The sequence below is a fragment of the Ciconia boyciana genome, chromosome 7 (assembly GCF_034638445.1).
Source record: "Ciconia boyciana chromosome 7, ASM3463844v1, whole genome shotgun sequence".
Classification (NCBI taxonomy): domain Eukaryota; kingdom Metazoa; phylum Chordata; class Aves; order Ciconiiformes; family Ciconiidae; genus Ciconia; species Ciconia boyciana.
Window position 1 is genome coordinate 20,168,835 of NC_132940.1, and position 19,133 is coordinate 20,187,967.

The 19,133-nt window shown below is 41.3% G+C and overlaps 1 protein-coding gene across 5 annotated transcripts in view; it reads right to left on the reverse strand.

Moving 5' to 3' along the window:
- Positions 1–10,549, reverse strand: part of ARHGAP29 (Rho GTPase activating protein 29) — a 54,344-nt gene extending 43,795 nt beyond the window's left edge. For 4 of the 5 annotated variants that reach the window (XM_072867575.1, XM_072867576.1, XM_072867577.1 and 1 more), the window contains exons 1-2: positions 10,435–10,549; positions 7,198–7,543 (exon numbers count right to left, since the gene is read on the reverse strand). In XM_072867575.1, coding sequence (XP_072723676.1) covers positions 7,198–7,459 — 262 coding nt within the window. In that variant the 5' untranslated portion in view covers positions 7,460–7,543; positions 10,435–10,549. The remainder of the gene's footprint in view (positions 1–7,197; positions 7,544–10,434) is intronic. The other variant, XM_072867578.1, reaches the window with a different exon arrangement.
- Positions 10,550–19,133: the final 8,584 nt, after the last annotated feature.

The window sequence follows — 19,133 nt, forward strand, 5'->3', positions numbered from 1 at the left end:
GTTTACATCCTTTACATCTCTTAGCTTGAAAGACTAATTCACATTTGTCAAAGAACAGTTTCCATTTCAGATTGACAGAACTAATATTTAGAAGTGACTACTACTTAGAGATATGTGAAAGGGTGTGCTAAGGAATTTCCAGGTCAGAAAGACTGGAAGCACATCTGTCTTTGCATATAAGAAGCAGGTTTTAGGAAGGCAAGTTTAAAAGATGACTGTCAAATTCAAATATGCCAAAAGCTCAGAGCTAAGAAGGCTGATTAATTTGCCATCTACAAAGGGCATTTTCTGCTTGCCGTTCTCCTCGCCACCTTTCATATACCCCTGTCAAACTTAGCATTCAATGGAGGAGACAAAAGACTTGGTACAGGGTTTAGCAGTATATGCTGTAATGTCAACTCTGCCTAGACCCTCACAGTCTTGTTCCATTTTAACCTCTGGCCACTCGTTCCTTTGCCAGCCACCTTCTCCCTCTTTTGCTGATACTCAGTACAACCTTACAGTCAGTCAGTTCATGGAACTGATCTGGCTGAAAACTAGTTCCTTTCTTCCTAGGACTAGTTTTCAGGCAGATCTGCCCCCAGAACTGGCTTGCTATGCAGTCACCAGAGAACTACTGCCAGTGCCAGGAAGAAGTGGTGAGATCACAGTAGCTCACACTTAAGTTTCTTCTCTAAGCAGCTGTGGAAATACACTATTAACATGGTTTAAAACAGAGCCCTCAACATAACAAGCTTTATAGTAAGAAAACAACTATTTTAGATGCATCTTGTAGATTTTCAACACTTACAGAACCATACCATCAATTCAGCTGTTGGTGAGGAAGAAAAATCTGTAATTTCTGCAGGAGCACCTTCAGAAGTTACCCTTTCCAGCTGCCTCACACCTGCCCCACTCTGGTTTAGTCCTGGCTTCGCTGCTATTGCAGCTCACAAAGTCACTTCTGGCAACTCTACTGCCGGAACAATAACATCCAAAGCAGCAAATACAAATTGTCAGAATTCACCTCTTAACACCTTATTTGGTTCGGCAAGAGGATGAACAAAGTTATTACAGACTAACACATTTAAAACATGCAGTTAGTTCCTTGTGGACCAAGTGTGAGTAGAGCTACAAAGTACAAAAAAGGTCATATTTTAATAATAAGTTACAAAATTATTCTTCAGATATTACAAGTATATAACACCTCAGCAGATCCTGGAAGTGATTAACATTGAAATTCCACTTCAGAGTATTTGCCAACATCCTCAAATGATGTTATTTCTGTAATAGGATTTATTATCTGCTAGACAGTTTGTTTACCCCTTTTTTTGTGCTACATGGAATAAGAAAAACAATGTGCTACACTTTACATGAATTCGTCCGCCTTTTCCCGAGGATTCTTCAAGGTCACTTAATCAATTCACAAGCAGATTGTTTACGCATTTGATAATCACTATGTTCTCATGGTCCCCAAAAGTTATGCTGCCCTGACAGCATTTTACTTTCCCTTCTCCCATAAAGGTCTTTAATTTAGAACAGGAAATACTATCAAACAGAAAACCAGCACCATCTTCCACAAAAATAAAAAAAAAAATCAGTCCAATTTACCTCAAAACAAAAGAAATAACACCCCCCCTCCCCCCCAAACATTCCTTCCAGAGACTATTGCAAAGAAAGGTAAACACTTTCAGATCCTTGTTTAGAGCAGTTTGCCCACCTACCAAGCATTCATATTATCAGGTGTCATTAGACAGGTAAATACATCCAGTTTAAGGTGTATCAAAGACAGCACCTTTCATTGAGAAACATCAAAATTGGAATAAAGAACAAACAGCAAAATTACACCTAGTATTATAAATTATCATAATTTCAATCTGTAATCTTCACTGCAATAGCTAATGAACTTCAGGTTTCCCTAGCGAAACAGGACAAACTGACTTTCAAAAACACTGCCTCAGAAAAAGGACATTAATGTTTTACACTAATAAAATTAAGAAATAAAAATCAAATGCTAAAAATACTACAGTGTCTTACTCGTACTAAAATTATGGACAGTACTAAAAAAAGCACACATTATCAAGCCTGGAAGGGCTGAAGAGTAATCATTCATCTTTGACCCTCAGGCACTATATTCAGTAGACAGCTTCTAGCTTTTAGTGTAGCATGCGATTAATACCAATCTCCATGGTGCTAAAACAAGGTTTTGAAGTCACTAGAGATTACAAGTTCCTTATTTTGAGGAAAGTATTTAACTTGACACACATTTAAAATTGTCCCACTGGGCTGAATATCTTATCCTTCAAAAATAAGGACCTGACAGGTTTCAAGTTAGGTAGCATTCCTGATGCTTTTGAAAGTATTGGTGCTACCATAAAGAGGATGCAGACGTTCCTGACCAGGCCATCCAGCTTCACCAGTATTTTTACCTCTGCTTCAGTTCAAAGAAAAAAAAAAATCTTATCAAACTCTAAGAAACCAAACAGCAAAATCTGATCCTCAAAGAGAAATCTGCGATGAAAGTTAAGATCTTGCTATTCTGTTTTCTAAGATATCTGGAAAAAAGTGTATGCTAACAATTTAGAATAAGCTACAATTTACATTAGTTGAAGATAGGATGAACTTGAGGAAAAAAGTTTTTGCTCATGAAGAGGATGCAGAATTACCCACATGAAGCACACAATATCACACTTTGAAGATTACTTCAAAGTTTGTGATAAAGCAAGGAATAAGTCCTAAATATATTCTGAAGTACAGTCAAGAAGATTCTATATTAAATTATAATTACTCCTGCACTTTTAAACCACATGCAAATTTTACCCTTACAGCTATTCGTAATGAAACACAGTATTTCTCACAGTCCCAAGGGCAGACCTTACAGTATGAAGCATACATTACATTCCTTAAACAAAAAAAAAAAGCAGATATCACAAAACTTGTAGCTAACTATCTTCAGACTAGGGAAACAGGAATGTTTCCTCCATCTCTGATGTGATACAAGTAAAAGCTAGTGTTTACTGTTTAAAAGTGAAACACTTAGTCTGAGTTCCTAATTAGAAGATATTTTACTGTGTCCTAAACATTCTTTTGTGTGGTCCTTTTAAACTTGAGTAAATGAATCTCATTTGAGCAAAGACCACACAGTGGCATCATTTGCTTAAAGCAACAGTGGAATTTATGATATGCAGTAACAGCACAGACCGTAGTGTCAATCTCATATATAAATACCTGTTCTTCAACACATTCTCAGTTTTGTATATCTATGCAATAAGCAATACTATTTTTGAACCGATAAATTCTCTAATAGAAATTTGTAAGAGGTAAGTCCTGCATGTTTTGTCCCAAAAAGTGGCTTACGTGCTTTCTATACATCATCTATGAGGTAGAGGCATCCTTATATTTTGAAAAGATTGGATAGTACATAGCAGTTACTCCATATCTCTTCTCCAAAAGAGCATATTACGCATGTAGAAGCCACTCAGCCTGAAAATTCAACAGCACTTACTTGCAGATGCATTAAACTCATGCTTTGGGACAAGAATTAACCCTCTTCAAGTCACAGGATTTTGCTTAAGTATACCTCACGCACTTCAAATTCTGAAGTATTTTCAATACTGTGGTCAGGTTGTTAAGACCTCAGCAGGTCTCTGTGGGAGGCAAACAACTTCTCAGTTCCTAAAACATTCTCTACCATGGAAAGTTACTTCTCTTCCTGAGTGCCACTATCTCTGAAGATCACAGATAGCTCCAGCCTTTAGATTGTACTTCACTGTAGTATGTCCTATCTTGTCAAAGAGGGATGCAAGCTGAAGGCAACAATTAGGGTTCTCACACTCTCAACCGATATCTGAAAAGTTACTATTGGAACTCAAAACACAAAGAGAAAACTCACCAGTTTTCAAGCCATTGTGTCTTAATAGTTTGTACTTCGGATGTACATTAAAACTGAACAAGAACTAAACCTGGGGTACATCAAGAATACAGAATGACATCAATAAAACTGAAAACTCAAATGAACAGTCTTAAGACTAGAACAGATTGCAGGTAATGATCTGAGTCTTCTAGGTATTAATTCAACATACACTCTCAAGTTTGGCCTTCCAGGTAGGGATTTCTGAGGAACTGTTTTCATTTTCTTCTTATTAGAAAGGAAAGAAGATTGACTTATTTTGAGTCTCCTCAATATATTTCAATTACCTCTGATCTCATAAAGTACTAATACTACAAATGAAGATGACCTTTCAGTTCAAACACAAAGATGTGACAACAATATAACTATCCTTACTAATATCAGCCATATGACACAATCTCACTCATCTGGAAGTTTAACTGAAGACTGAACCAAGAGACTGATGCACTAACTGTTTGTGCAGTTTAACCGCTACAGGTTCAGCCTGTCATCAAGTAGAATGAAATAAAAAATTTATTGTGAAACAGCACTCGATCCGTTGACCTACGTTCAAAAAATGCCCAGATCGCTGCTTTAATGAAGACATTGGTAAAGTATCTTGATGCCACGCCTCAAGTTGGATCGCTAATAACAGATGGTTACATCCAGTGAATACAATGCCTAGATTCAAAAGGGAATTTTTAAAAAGATAGGAAGAACTGAAGTACCATAGAACATATGTTATTTCACTCAACACAAGAGGCAACTGCAGCTCACTCATGTCCAAACAGCTGACAAACTGTTCAGCTCCATAGTTATATTCAGAGGGGTTTTTGTTTGTGGGTTTGGGGTGAGGGTTGTTTTTGCGGGGGTGGGATGGAGGTGTTTTGGTTTTTTATCTGAAGTATCATTAAGAAACAAGTTTTCTACTTGGTGCCAGCAAGGAGATTCCAAGTTTTTTAGATTTCAGTTTATACAACAAACATTGCTGGGTGAGAGTCTGAAAATAATCAAAGTAAGTTACAATGCTGGGTTTATCTTTGCTGACAAGTAATATCCAAAATTTATTCAGCATTATGACAATGAGACTACTGTAAGAAATTACATTATATTAGCGTAAGTAATGCAAAGGGAAATAGCCTTGAAATCTACAGAAAGTTTCAGTTATATAACATTCTCCCCTTAAAAGAGATCTAATTCTTCATGTTGTATATCAACTTGCATTGGTACTGTACAAAAGACAGTACAAGTCTATAATCCAAAGACACTTACAATCTAGTTCAGGCACGAATACATGTTATAATCCAAAATAGCTTAGATTTTTCACCCAAGATAGCATCACTACATCAGGAGAATCTTAAGTGAACCATGAGTGAATAACTGCTAGGCTCTTCTGAGGCAGCGCAGATAACACAAGCAGGGAATACAACCATCAGTCAGTACAAAATTCAAGGCATGCACCCACTGGAATCAGTCTACCTACTGATGCAGACCCCAGCAGTGGAACGGCCAGCCCTGGCAAACAGGGAGCCACGTAGTCAAGAGTGAAGTTACCGTACATTAGAAAGGAGTTTTTAGACAAATCTGCCAAAGTGGCAATACTATGACTAACAGTAGATGCAGAAGCTGAGGGAATAGTAGTTAGAAGTCAAAAGACCTACAGCAGACTCTAGAAACACTTGCCAGGCAAATACAAGAGCTCACTGATGCAACCCTGTTGCACCACTTGTATTTGCCACTTCTGAACCGCTTGAAGATGCACGCAGCATATACACATCAAAATAATGTTTCTTCCGTAGCTAGCAGCAGAATTTATTTTTAGTTCTTATTTCATAAGCTTTAGAGCAAAGTTTTACTATTCAACAAAATCTACATCAAGTCAACAGATTAATGCTGTCCAAAAAGCAAGAAATTAGTTTCCTATCCCTGCAATTGATTCCACCTTGGAATAATTAATGTAACTAATTTCAGGATGGTGGTAAGCTGCAAGTATTACGAACCAGAATTTTATGTGTAAGAAGTCTGTTCAATCACCTTAGTAAGTTTTTGTCAATTTTTGGACAGACAACTGTAAACATTTCCAAAGATAAATAAGATGGAGAAATGCAATCTAAACTACGCAGCTTCTGGGAGGTTGTCTCCAGCCAGCAGTAAGCAAGCCCAATATTACAGAACTCACTGTATTATGAGATTTTGTGGACAGAGGTCAAAAAGAACACTCCCAACTGTGGAAAAGAAACATCTCCTTTAAATGGACAACACTGTTTCACAAATTAGTTCCACAATGTAGTATAAAACAAGAAGACAACTCCTGTCTTCCATGTTAGTTTTTTGGATCTTCTGAGTCTGAAATTTAAACCGAACATTAATTAACAACTGCTGTGTGGCAACTGGAACACTTCAGTATTTGAATAGTCCTTTCCTACAGGATGCCCATTTTGGTGTCAGCAGGCACCAAACACCCCATCTCACAAATAACTCTGCTCATCCCGTGTGCTCAGCAAAACCACTGTTGACATGAAGTGATCACTAGTCTCACATTACTGCTCTGTTAAGATTTGCTCACACCTTTTGGCAGAGCTATTTCAGCTGTGTGCAGACTCACTTTCAAGTGAGTCACAGAGCTGACTGCAAACGCTCAGCACTCAGGACATCTTACGCAAAACTGCCCTGGATGTCATTTCAGCTCTTAACATGATAGCATTGCTGTAGAAGTTAGATAAAAGCTTTCCTGCTGATGACCAAAAATGGACTAATACCATTTCCCTAAAGGAATAAGAACACACAATAATGCACACTCCTCATAAGCAAGAACATTTGCAGTTTCCACCTGCTGGCAGAAGATGGTAACTACTTATCTTGTAGAGGAAGAAAGTGCAGAGTTACATTCTACCTTACAACCCAAACTACTAGCTTATAAGACTTTCAAAAACCAAACCAAAACTTCCTAGAAAACTGAGACATCGCCCAAATATTAACAGAATTCTTTGGAATTACAAAAAACATTCAGGTGGCTAAAAACTAATCAGTTGATGGCCTTGCTAACTTTTATCATGAGCCTAGATGGCCTGCTAAAAACCTATTTTCCCTTGTTATGATTATGAAACAGATTGCACAGTGTTCTGATGAGGAAATACAGAACCCAAACTAACCACCACCATTTCCCGTAATCATCATGCTGGGGGAGGGGAGGGTGGAGGAAGGGAGGATAAAGGGGGAAGGTAAAGGGCAAGGGGGAATAACCACAGTAAAGACTAGTTAAAAATATATTAACAGAGTTGTGAGAGTTTCAGAAAAATCTAAGAATTAAGAAAGAAGAACTGACACACCTTCTGAAAGAATGGCTTCCTTCAAATAGAGTAGCACATCTGCAAATTTTCTGACATCGTTCACCAGTTGCATGATATATTCTGGATCCACAACAGGATTATCATAGCAGTCAGAGTTGGAGCTAATGCTGCTCAGAGAGCTGCTCTTGGTGCTGCGCCCCATTCCCCAATTTCCTGAATTAGAGATGGTGAAGAAGTTGGAGGTAGACAGTCGGGCTAATCCCAAACCACGCTTGTTACTTCCACCGTTCTGTCGCAACATCCCAGCAGCCGCTGTGCTTATAGAGCTCTCGCAGTTAACACTCAGTGTTGCTTAATGTCCATTTGACAAGCCAAAGATGAAACCCTTAAAAATTGGGGGAGAAGGAGGTGGAGGAGAAGGAAAAATGCTGATTAGTATAGAAATATGTAAAGTAGTATTTTTGTATTGACGAGATCCAAAACTTCTTTCAAGACGATACTGTTTTACATTGCAATGCTTAACTGAAGTATTATAAAGGTTTTTGACTGTTTGAAGTTACTTTAATTCGTACAGCAGATATACAGTGTTGCATAAAAATCAATGGTGTGCAGAAATTATTTCCAAAGCTAATTATGATGCATACTTATTTAGTGAGAAGTTTCTTCCCTGAAAATTTATTCTGGAAACCTTAAGAATCAAGTTCTTTACATCTACCCTGAGACCTGCTCTTTACCATGAAATGTTACTACAACTGAATACAATTGCAAAAACACTTGATGTGATATAGACCATGAGCAACATCCCCGCTTGCATCTACCACCAAGATGTATTCAGCATCCTGTCTCTTAAGATCATAGACAGCATTGATCTGATAGGATGAATTTGCTTTGTGTAGATTGTGCCAACCAAGAAACCATGGCCTATCACAGTTCATCTCAAAAAGGAAAACATCCTGAAAGAAGTTATGCGGGCTTTTCAGCATGCTATCTTTTAATATGAAAAGCAATCAAAGGAAAGACATAGAAAAGTGAAGAGATTTAAAAATATTTTAGTATTAAAGTTTATCTGCAAATCTCAGTGCAGTTATCTTGAAGGGTGTTGCTCTGCTTTAGTACACCTTAAAAGTTCCACCATAAAAATGCACAAATTTGGGGGAGATTACATTGGTATAACTAAGCAACTACATGCATTCATTTTGTTTAGGAAAAACAGAATGCTACTGCAAATTTCCCAATGTCAGGTTAAGTGGTTCATTTCAAAGCGGCCAACTCCAGGTGGCCGAGTCAGGTATGGTTCCAGCAGCTCGCACAATGCCCGCTATTATTCTCTTAACACCAGGAGAAATTCTCAATGTTTACACTATATAGTAAACACTACAGGGAAAAAAACAACCAAACTGGAACACAACAGCTAAAAAGTTAACATAGGTTACAAACATATCTGCAGCAAAATCTCAAATTCAACTATTTTTAGCTAAAAATAGAAGTTGTTACAATTTTAAAATGCAGGTTGAAACGGGTTATCCTGCGTATGTTTGTATTTGGTTAGACCAACTGAAGAGGTAGCACCTTTAACATTTTGAACACTCCCACTATGTATTTCAACAGGCATTATTCTAATGCACTTCAATTATTTTTCCATTATTTCTGCTTTATTTCTCTTTGCAATTTAAAAATATCAGAGGAAACGTGGTCAAAGCAGTTGTTTTTGTAATTAATCTAGCAGGCCTTCCAGGGAGCGTGCGCTGGGGGGAAGGGGAAGAAAACTTCAGATTTTAACACAAATTAACTGCTGTAATTTCTGTTTACTGTTTAAAGTCAGTACCTATAAGAGTACACATAAGACTATACAAATAATGCAGATAATTAAGCAATTCCAAACACCTCAAGTAGATTGAAGTGAGGTTTACATTAAACATAATGTTTAAGCAAGTTTCTTCTGTTCCCACATATAATTCTCATGGCTACAAAGCTACTTTGTAATTCCGCCTTGCAATTACAGAAGAAAAAGCCACATAACCTTCTCTCCTTTTAACGAGTGTGATATCTATTTATACCGAGACAGATTTTCATATTATTTAAAAGACATGCTTCTTTTAAGTCTGGCCAGCTTCAGAGTCAACTTTAAGTAGCATGATGCGTTAGACCTGTTCCCGTAGCAAGTCCACGCTTTTAAATCTGTGTTGTTTTAGAGATATGTTGCATTTTTTTTTATTCAGACGAGCAACAAGTAGTACAATAACGCCACCACTTTAAAAGCAATGACAAAGTGTTTCTGAGTGGGAAAAACTTGAGAGAGACTTTTGCTGTAAGGTAGCAGCAGAACCAAAACCGAACAGTTGAGTACAAGTCACCTTTTCCTCGTAAATATTAGCCCTTACGTCTGCTCCTCCTGCATTACAAGGCAGATGGGAAAAAGCTTCCCTCACAGAACACATGCCTTTCATTACTGAGAAGTGTTTCATATTTCTTCAGGAGACTCTGGCTTTGAAAACGAAAAGCATCCACCAGCTTTTCTATAAATGCCTCCAGACTCCTCTGGTTAAGAGCGAGCCATTGCCAGTCCCGACGGAAAAAGGAAAGAAATAAAAGCGCCAGATATTTCAGAAATTTGCTCTCCCAGCACAATTTCCCCAGTAGGGAGAGGGGAAAAAAAAAAAAAAGGAAAAGGCAAAAAAAAGAGAAGACGCTCCCGAAGGGGCCACGTCGGCCGGCGGCTGCCAGCCCCCTGGCCGAGGGCAGGGCCGCTCCCCGTGCCCCGGGCGGGGGTCGGCGCTCCGCCCTGCTCCCACCGCGCATTCCTGGCGGCCCGCCACTGCCAGACCGCACGTCCTCCGCGGCCAGGGATTTCCTCGCAGCCGCCCGGCCGCGGGGGGAGCGGCGGCGCGGCAGGTAGCGGGCAGAGGCCGCGGGGGCGCCGCCGGGAGCCCGCGTGAGATGCGGGGCAGGGCGGAGGTGGGCCCTCGGCCCCCGCCCGGTACCGCCCCGGGGAACCGCCGGGCGGGGAGGCGGGCTCAGAGGGGCGAGACCCGCACCGGGGACCCGACGGGAGCGGAAGAGGGGCGCCGGGCCCCTCCAGCCGCCCTCGGTCCCGCGGCTACCCGCCGCCACCCTGCCCCGCGCTCGCCCGCGGCTCCTCCCGGCGGCAACAGGCGACGCCCCCCACCCTCACGGCACGGCACGGCACGGCACGGCACGGCACGGCACGGCACGGCACGGCACGGCACGGCACGGCACGGCACGGCACGGCCCACCTCCCCCGGCGGCGGCCCTTACCGGAGAGCGGCGGCCGAGCGCAGGCAGCAGCCGGGCCGCCGCGGGCCCTGCGCACTCCCGCCCCGCTGCCCATGGAGCGCCCTCCCCACAGCGCGGCCCGCGCCGCCGCCCACGGGGTCGCCGCCGCTCCCGGCACCGCCCCCTCACGCCCGCGACCCGCCGTTGGCCGGCCGCGCGCCGCGGGGCGGGGCTCCGCGCGTGCCCCGCCCGGGGGCGGTGCCCGGGGACCCGACCCCCTCCGCGGGAGCGCGGCGAGCCCTGGGGAGCGGTGCGGTGCCGGCGGCGGGCGGGCGCGCCCCCGGTGCGTGGCCAGGGCGCGGGGGGCGGCGCAGGGGGCGTGCAGCGCGGCCCGGCGGCGGGGAGCGGAGCGGCGAGATCGGGGCGATAAGCCGAACAATGGCCGGTGGGACACGGGAAGGGAGGATTCGCCCTCCCGCTCCCGCCGCATCGCCCTCGCTGCGCCGACCGCCAGCCGGCCGAGGGGCACCGCACGGCAGCTGCCCCGCCGGACGACGCCCGCTCAGCCGCGCAAGGCCCAGCCCGTACCTCCTGAAAGGAGCTCAGAACGGCCGGCGTTTAGCGTGCGTGCGTGCAAAGCTCGGGGAAAGGAGCTGCACAGAAATAACTAGTGTACACAAAACAAGCGTCAGAAGTGAGGAAAAGTCCAAAATCAGACTACGTGGTGTTTAGCAAACAGGATTTTCTTTTAAGTGATTTGCCCAACAAGAAACAAAAACAGCGTGGCAAAGGGGAGAATATTGTTCTCGTACTCAACCTCCCCCGCTTTCTGCTCCTGAATCTCGTATGTCATCCATTGTACAGCTTCCAGTATTGTTATGAGTGAGTAAGATCTGCGCGTGCACACACACACACTTTCCTTTCTACTATACCCAGCTTGCTGTTATTTCTGGATGAGCTCTGTTGGCTACTTAGGGAAAATAAAAGCACTAACAAAACCAAAATGTAACAACGTCAGACTATACCCCCAGGATAGGAGCGGATTCAGCTACCCAGACAGCCCAAATTTTGGCATAATTTAGCTTCTGAATTTAGCTGCATGTGCACATATATGCACATTTTTCTGGTTAAGAAGAAAAAGAAGTTCGAAAAGCAGAAACTTGCAGCATCATACAGAAACTCAAATAGTTCCCAGCAGCATCGGGACCTTTAGACCTCTACAGACTTCTGTTACGTCTGCTCACAGTGACTGAGGGCAGCAGTTTTTCCATCCTCTAGAGGCAGGGACTACAAACCCACACTTTATTCCTCACTAATAAAAGGCCATTTCAATTCAGCAATCTTAGATCCGGTGCCCAAGCTCTGGAATGGGACATACTTTTGATAATGTATCAAAGCCCTCAGCATCTAATTCTTAGCCCAGTCCCTCAACCCTAGCAATTTCAGGCTTTACCTCTTGAAATTCCCCATCCTTGCTCCAGTCTCCTTCCCCAGCCACTCTAGCACACTACCCGTTCAGGATTTTGTGTCAGAGCACCAGCCTTCTCCTTGGTCCATTCTTCCTCTCCATATATGCCATAATTTCCTCTATTGGAAGAATTTTATTCCATTTCTTTTGGAATTTATAAAGCCTGAAACTAAGCAAGCAAACTAAAACAAGTTGTGACATTAGTTATCTCTAGTGTCAATGTTAAGCACTGTTCAATAACTTTTCTTTACCTTAAAAAAATCCTGAATAAAATGTGATGTAAATTTAGAAATCCAGTAAACGGTTATAAATTCTTCCAGTCTTCTACGTATGGAGAAAAGCAAACAAAGAAAACAATGCCTTGAGCTTCAAAAAGATTTTGATCATTCAGGTAATTGATCCAGCAGATGTCAAAATCAGGCAAGAGTAAACAATTGTAAACTAATTTAACGTGCAAGCAAGGAACTATGGTAGGGAATGCGAGTTAAATAGTCCAATCAACAATCACATCATCAGAAAAAGTATTAAAGGTTTATTGTGGGAAAAGTCATTGAAACCATTAGATAAGTGTCCAATAGCAATAAAAAAGATAAACAAGAAATTCCACCTATATTATCAATAGATAGAATACAAAGCAATGGATACTATTTGGTCTGCCAAACCATTGTTAGAAAGAAAAGCATATAGCCACAGCAGACTCTTTCTCTTCCTTACAGACACTCTTTTTGAAAACAGAAGTGGCTTTATCTTGCCATAATTACTCCATTCCCAGGCACATTTTAGAAAATGCAAGGAAGAATAAACTCAGCTGTTTCAAGTACATACCCAGCTCTGGTCCTTTCACTGTTCTGAAGCAGACATACATTTCATTATACTTCAGCCCCTCCATGTGTTAATTTTCTCTCATCTTGGCTCCCACATAGGCTAACCTGCATCTATACAAGAATTCAGAAATTTTTTTTGGTGAATTGTTTGAAAAAAAAAAAATCAGTTCCAGAGGTCAAACTGAAAGTGACAAAAAGTAGAAATACTAGGATTACATGTTTTTATGCTTCTGAAATATTTTGTTTCAGGCACTTTTGATTTAAAACATAAAAGTGTTCTACATTGTGGGAGGCCTAGCTTCAAACATCTTTTGAATAAAGTATTTGAGCCCACATCTGCCACATTATGTGAATATTAAGTGAAGTTTTGGGTTTTCCTCAAAGTAAAACAACAAACAATTGTCCTTTTTCATTTTGGTTGTTCAGAACTTTTTTCCTCCCCATTTTCAGTTTGGCTGCCAAATTGAATACAGAGTCCTCTGCATTCCCCCTGCATCAAGACTAGCACAAAACAGCTGCAGCCATGTCCCAGACAGTACAGTGTTGATTACCTCCTAAATTGCCTTGGAAAATATTACATGAAAGAGAAATGGAAACAACAGATGTACCTTCAAGAAAATATGGCTTGCATAAAAGGCCAGGTCTACATCACAGCTTGCAACTTTTGCTGCAGTAGATAAACTGGAAGGAGGATTAAGGGTCTGACAGCAGCTGTATTTTGGTCATCCTTTGCTACTCTACAGGGCTAATGCCCCTTTTTAGCCAAGTATAACCTACAGCATGACTAATGCAGGTTTCAGGGAAGCAACAGAAGTTGAGCAGGTGAAAGGTTGTTTAAAGTCACCTTTTTTCTGCACTTCATCCAACTATCATAGCTTGCTTGGAACGAACAATCAGTTTCTTCAGTGAACAATCAGTTATTAGGCAAATAGTGGAGACAGGGTCAATCAAAATAGTAGAGTGTCTCAACAATGAATTCTCTGAGAAGAGACACCAAAATCAAATTTGTTTTCATTAAAAATACTGAATTTTCCTGTGAGCAGCCACTGAAATCTCTAACTCATTAAGAGCCACTTGCATGATTCTTTTAACAGGTTTTTTTTCTTGATAGAGCATATACAGCAAAATAAAAGCTGCAGAACATCTCTTTTACAAAAAAAAAAAAAAAACCAAAAAATCTATGGAGTAAATGCCAAGTGCATGCTTCTCCTTTCTCAGTCTTGAACAGTACTTTACTCACGCAAAAACTCCTTTGAAATCCAAGGAAAAGTCTGTCTGATGAAAGCTGCTGTACACTGCAGCTTTCAATCACTGTTAAGAGAAGAAACATTTCTAGGTAGCAGCATTAATGTAACTAGAACTGGGAAAGTGACATTTGTTAAGAAATCAATTTCCAAATACTGTCTCTGTTCTATGTAGCTGCAGAAGTGCCAAATATTCCAGACTAGTTGGAAGACGTAAATTATGAATATATAACTTACTGCAAGCAATAAGAGTTCAGTACAGAGCTGGATATTTGTTAGTATTGTTAACTGCCATGTCAGCAAGGGAAGCAACAGCTGAGAAGGGAACACAATTCTAGCCACACACTGAACATCACTATAAATAAAATTAAACAAATTACTTAGAGAGGTAACTTGGTAGAAGTTTTCACCTTCTGCTTACATTCCTGTGAGGAGAATTCTGCTCTCAAGAAGCATTTCCATAAACCATTTATTTCCAAGAATCTTATATACAGGCTCCTGCAAAAGGCCAACATCATTGGTATATCAGAAAACAGTTCAAGACTCAGCTCCCGTTAAAGGAAATAATGTGACATTTTTGGTAAAACAAAACCTTGCCCACAGCTACATTTTAAGTTTTAATAAAGAGTCAATGAAGAACAGCTGGAACTCAAACCTGAAAATTATTCATATGAAGTCTGAGAAAACTCAGAAAATTGTTCCCCCAGCCCCATTGCATCTACTGCTGGTTTATAAAAGAATTTATCTTTTCTCTTGTGAGATCTCCATTTTGGCTGTAATAAATGCCACCCACCTACCTGAGAACCCGTCATTCAGATGAATCTGGATACCCAGATTCATATGCACTTCCTAGAACATCCTACATTTCAGCCAGTGCACCAAATGCCCTTAGGGGAGCTACGTGGGTGAAACTGCAGCAGCCACTATGCACTGGAATGGACTTGCAGAGCCAACTGATAGAGAACAGAAACACCCCATCTCCTACAGACATGCTTTTCACCCAGGGATCAGCCATCTCTCTCTTCTCAGTCCTGATCTTCAAGGCAGACCACAAAACACTTCAAAAGATGAGCAAGGGACATGAAATTCATAGCTTTAGCAGGTATTAAAAACCATATTTTTTGTTTAATGGCTCATTAGAATTCATCCCCAAGATAATCCCTCCATGCTTTTTAACGTGATGAACGAGGCCTCTCTCTTTTCTATAGGAGAGAATCACTTAATCAACTCTCCCCCTGCTAATAGACCTCTTCTCCACTAATCTCTCCTCTATTTCACAATTATTGACTGTTTTTTTCTCTCAGATGATCTAGCTGATATTTAGCTTAATGCAGAGCAGTTATTCTCAGTTTTATTCTCAAACCTGATGCCCCAAAACTTGTTGGCTTTTTCTTTTCAGTTATATCAACTGATCTAATTTAAAACTCTTTCCCTGGTCTTTCCTCCTTTTATGTAACATCTTGCCCTGCTCCGGATGAGCTACATACCATCATAAACTATTCCTCAAAAATGATGCAAGGCTGGAAGCGTGATGTGAGAAACGCAACTGGACACAGAACAACTCCATTTGCTAATCCTCCAGGGAAAAGGATCGCCACTGGCATGGGCAGCACCCTATTTCCTAACGTTTAACAAACGGTTTCTTAAAAAACTTCCACCTTAACTAGCAATTGCCAAGGAGGACAGTGGGTGGTGAGGAATGAGAGGAAAGACTGCATGAAAGAAACAACTTCCAGAACCTTCGCAGCTTGCCAAACGCACTATTAACCAACAGTAATTACAGCACAAGGACCTGCTGCTTTGGGAGCCAGGAGGCCTGAAGCTAACCACCTTGGCTCAGTTAGCCCCACCTGCTGTACCGGTACCAGCTGGATTTAAGGGAGAGAAAGCCCAACAATTAAGGGTTAGCAGAGAAACAGGCTGTTTCTACAGGGAACAGGAGGTTTAGCTGGGAACTGCTTGTAGGTGGTATCTTGCCAAAGGCTGTCAGCCGGGCTGTTGGTTTGATGTGCTCTGGGTAGCAGGGTTACTGCCTGCCAGCTAAGGGAGAGGTAGTAAGCAAAGCTGTCGGTGCTGGATTTGCCTTGCAGGAGAAGGTGGTTGCGATGTAGCTTCTGTTGGCTTTGTGTTTTGAATTAAGGGTTGGAAGTAGATTATAAGATACAGAGACAGCGTTACCCAGTTTCTGAAAGTCCTCAGGATGCCAGGCTTGTGGGGTGCTGTGGGGCTCCTGCTGTCACTGGGTTTCTTTCTCGCTGCTCTGGAGCATGCCAAAATCCTTCTGAAAGTGTTGACCATTGCTGCTCTCAGCTGTAAAGCAAAAATTCCTTTATATGTTCTTGACAGTTTTTAGTAGCTTAAGTGTTTGATAAATCAGATGAAAAACAAAAAAAAAGTGTGGCTAGAAACTTTTCTTTCCCCTCCATTTGCGTAATTACTAACACAACAGTAAGTCAATTCAAGTGTAGCAAATAAAACCCCTAATCCTCCATAGTTTCATAACTATTGTTAGAGAAAAATGTAGTGTAAGTTAAAAATATTTCTCTGCTGGAGAGAACAGTGTATTTTAGGTTGGGAGAGCAGGTAAGGTCCTTCAGTAGCAATCAAACGCACTACATGTGATTAAGTGGTTTCTACTTCCAGATCTATGCTTTTGCCTCTTCCTTCCCTCTCCTGCCTCTGATGTTGTGGCACGATTGTCCAAATCCAGTCCTGACAAAATGATCCAGGTTGAAAGAGCCCCTATGGTTTAAGTACCCAGTTCACTGGGATCATTTCGCCAAGAGAGTGAGTACAGCTCGCCTCGATGCTGCCAAACCTAAGCATAATAGTTTGTGATGGGGTAGGGAGCTGCAAGCTCACAACCTGCTTTAGGTGAAGCTGGAATAACTTTTCTCATTGTGGCTTAGGGTTTTCTGTGCTAGTCCCACAGACTCTATTTGGCTTCTATATGCAGTTTTGTTGCCAGGGATCATATTTTTATGTTGGAGCCTAGACAAATAAAAGAGAGACTCAGCTGAAGATCAGCACTGTTGATACCTCAGCTGTTGTACAGTTTGTGTGGGAAGAAACTGTTTCATATTCAGTTTTTATGCCAATATATCTGTTTCAGATACCATGATGTATGCTTTCTGTTTTGTGTTTGGTTTTTTTTCCCACCTCGGGAGGAAAAAAAAGGAGAGGAAAAAAAAAAGAGTTAAACCAAAACTATTCCTAGCTGCTTGCAATTATATGGGCAAAAAAACCTGCTTTACACCGCACTCATAACAGGATATGTTATTCTTGGTATAAGTATCCTCATAAGAGTGTAAGTGAACCTTGTTTAATGGGTGTAGTTAAAGAATAAAGATGGCTGATATTGGCTAGTAAGGACAATTGAGCTAATCATGGTGAATTTGAACCATAGTCACTGTGTGCTGTTATAACAGTGTATCTGCTGCAGCTACGGGACCGCTCAGCCATAGAGGAGGGAAAGGTGATGAACTGCGTTCTCCTGTGCATGACTAATGGCCAGTAGTTGGTACGCCAGGACCAAAAAGGACTGGAAAATACAGGTTATTCTCATCATTACAGAGCAAGGTATACTTTACCCTTACTGCAGCTCATAGATAATTAAGCTCTATGCTAAAGTAGATCTATCTGATTATTCTGTTTTCTAACTACAGAGGCAGCATCTGACCATAATATTACCATGGCTAGGAAAACATAAGCTAGCTATAATGTATGGCTGACCTGAAGTTTTACTGAATTTCATATGCTGGTCACATTACTTGAGGAAGTATTTTTTGTACAAGGAGCTCCTTCAGCGGTTTTCATCCTGGACTTTATAACTTGAATATCTCAGTCAAGTTCTTTCTAACATCTTCTTACCAAATTAAGTATTACAGTCTGCTTTGTGATACAGTAGTCTTAATCATCTGTATTAATTTAGGACTTTAAAATGACATCCCACTTTATTGAACACTGGTGAGTATATATGCTAGAGGGTATAATATTAATGAAGTTGCTAAAGGGATTGCAATGTGTTCACAGGTTTTGAAAGTACAGTGCTATTGCCTGTCTCTTTTGGTGTTAGTGAATTCAGATCAATATCTTGAGGCAATGTTATCATGAGGATTCTGTTGCATATAACTAGATTAGTAACAAAGGTGAGCCTCAGGAGAGAGCTCTACTCCTAGTCCTGTGTAACAGTTTACACAATTTGTCAGTGGTGTTTCTCATCTAAAAAAATCTGCTCGTTTCTGTCCATGATCATTATGAATGCCTCTTGATCATGAATATGAGCTTCAGACAGCTTCTGGGAGAGGACTCGCTACTCTAACCTTCGTATTTTACATCACCAACATTCTATACTGGGCCAGGGACTGAGATTTTCCACCCATTGGTATTTCCTTTCTTTGAAAGTACTGGATCTTCCCTCAAGTGATATAATTACAAACAGAGGAAAGAAACATCTGTCATGCGGTTGTGAGACTTGTCCATGTGAACAGATCTGGCATAAATAAATGCAAGTAGAAAAAATACAGGTATGGGTCCTTTAAGGGTGAGAAAGTTACTAAACACCTCTTAAATATCTTTGAGTATGCTAATCCCTGAACTACTGTACAAAAGCTTCAGTAAAAATAGTGAACTCTATTCAGTTTCTGATGAAACAGTTGTAGATGCCTGGTCCCAAGGGACAACTCCTGAGCTGCTCTCAGCTGTCAACCTTCCCACAGCCTAGGCGCAGCACCTAAATTCCTGAAGGGAATTTCCTACTGACCTCAATGGCTCTTTGCTCAGGGCACAGGTTGTGCAGCTGTCCTATAATGAGGCTCCTAAATCTTCCTATTCACAATACAGGGAGAGTAGGTGCCTAATACAGGATTCCCTGCAGGCCATGGGCTGGGACACCAAGTGTTACAGCCCATCAGTCTCTCACTGGACTTGGCCCAACAGTTGCTAATCCAACACCAACAGTGGTTTGTCTGTTTTGTTTTGTTTCCTGTTTTTGCTTTAAATAGTAATGATGAATCTGATCAGCTGCAAGACAGCAGATGCTATTGTAATATAAGATTTGAATAACAGATGTGGGAACAGACTCTGGCCTTGGTTTAAATGACATATGTTATTTATTATTATTTATCATTTTCTTGTGCAACGGAAGCCACGTTTTCTGCTCTTTGAGAAACTCCTTACTGAACAGTATGTGCAAAATCAGGACCA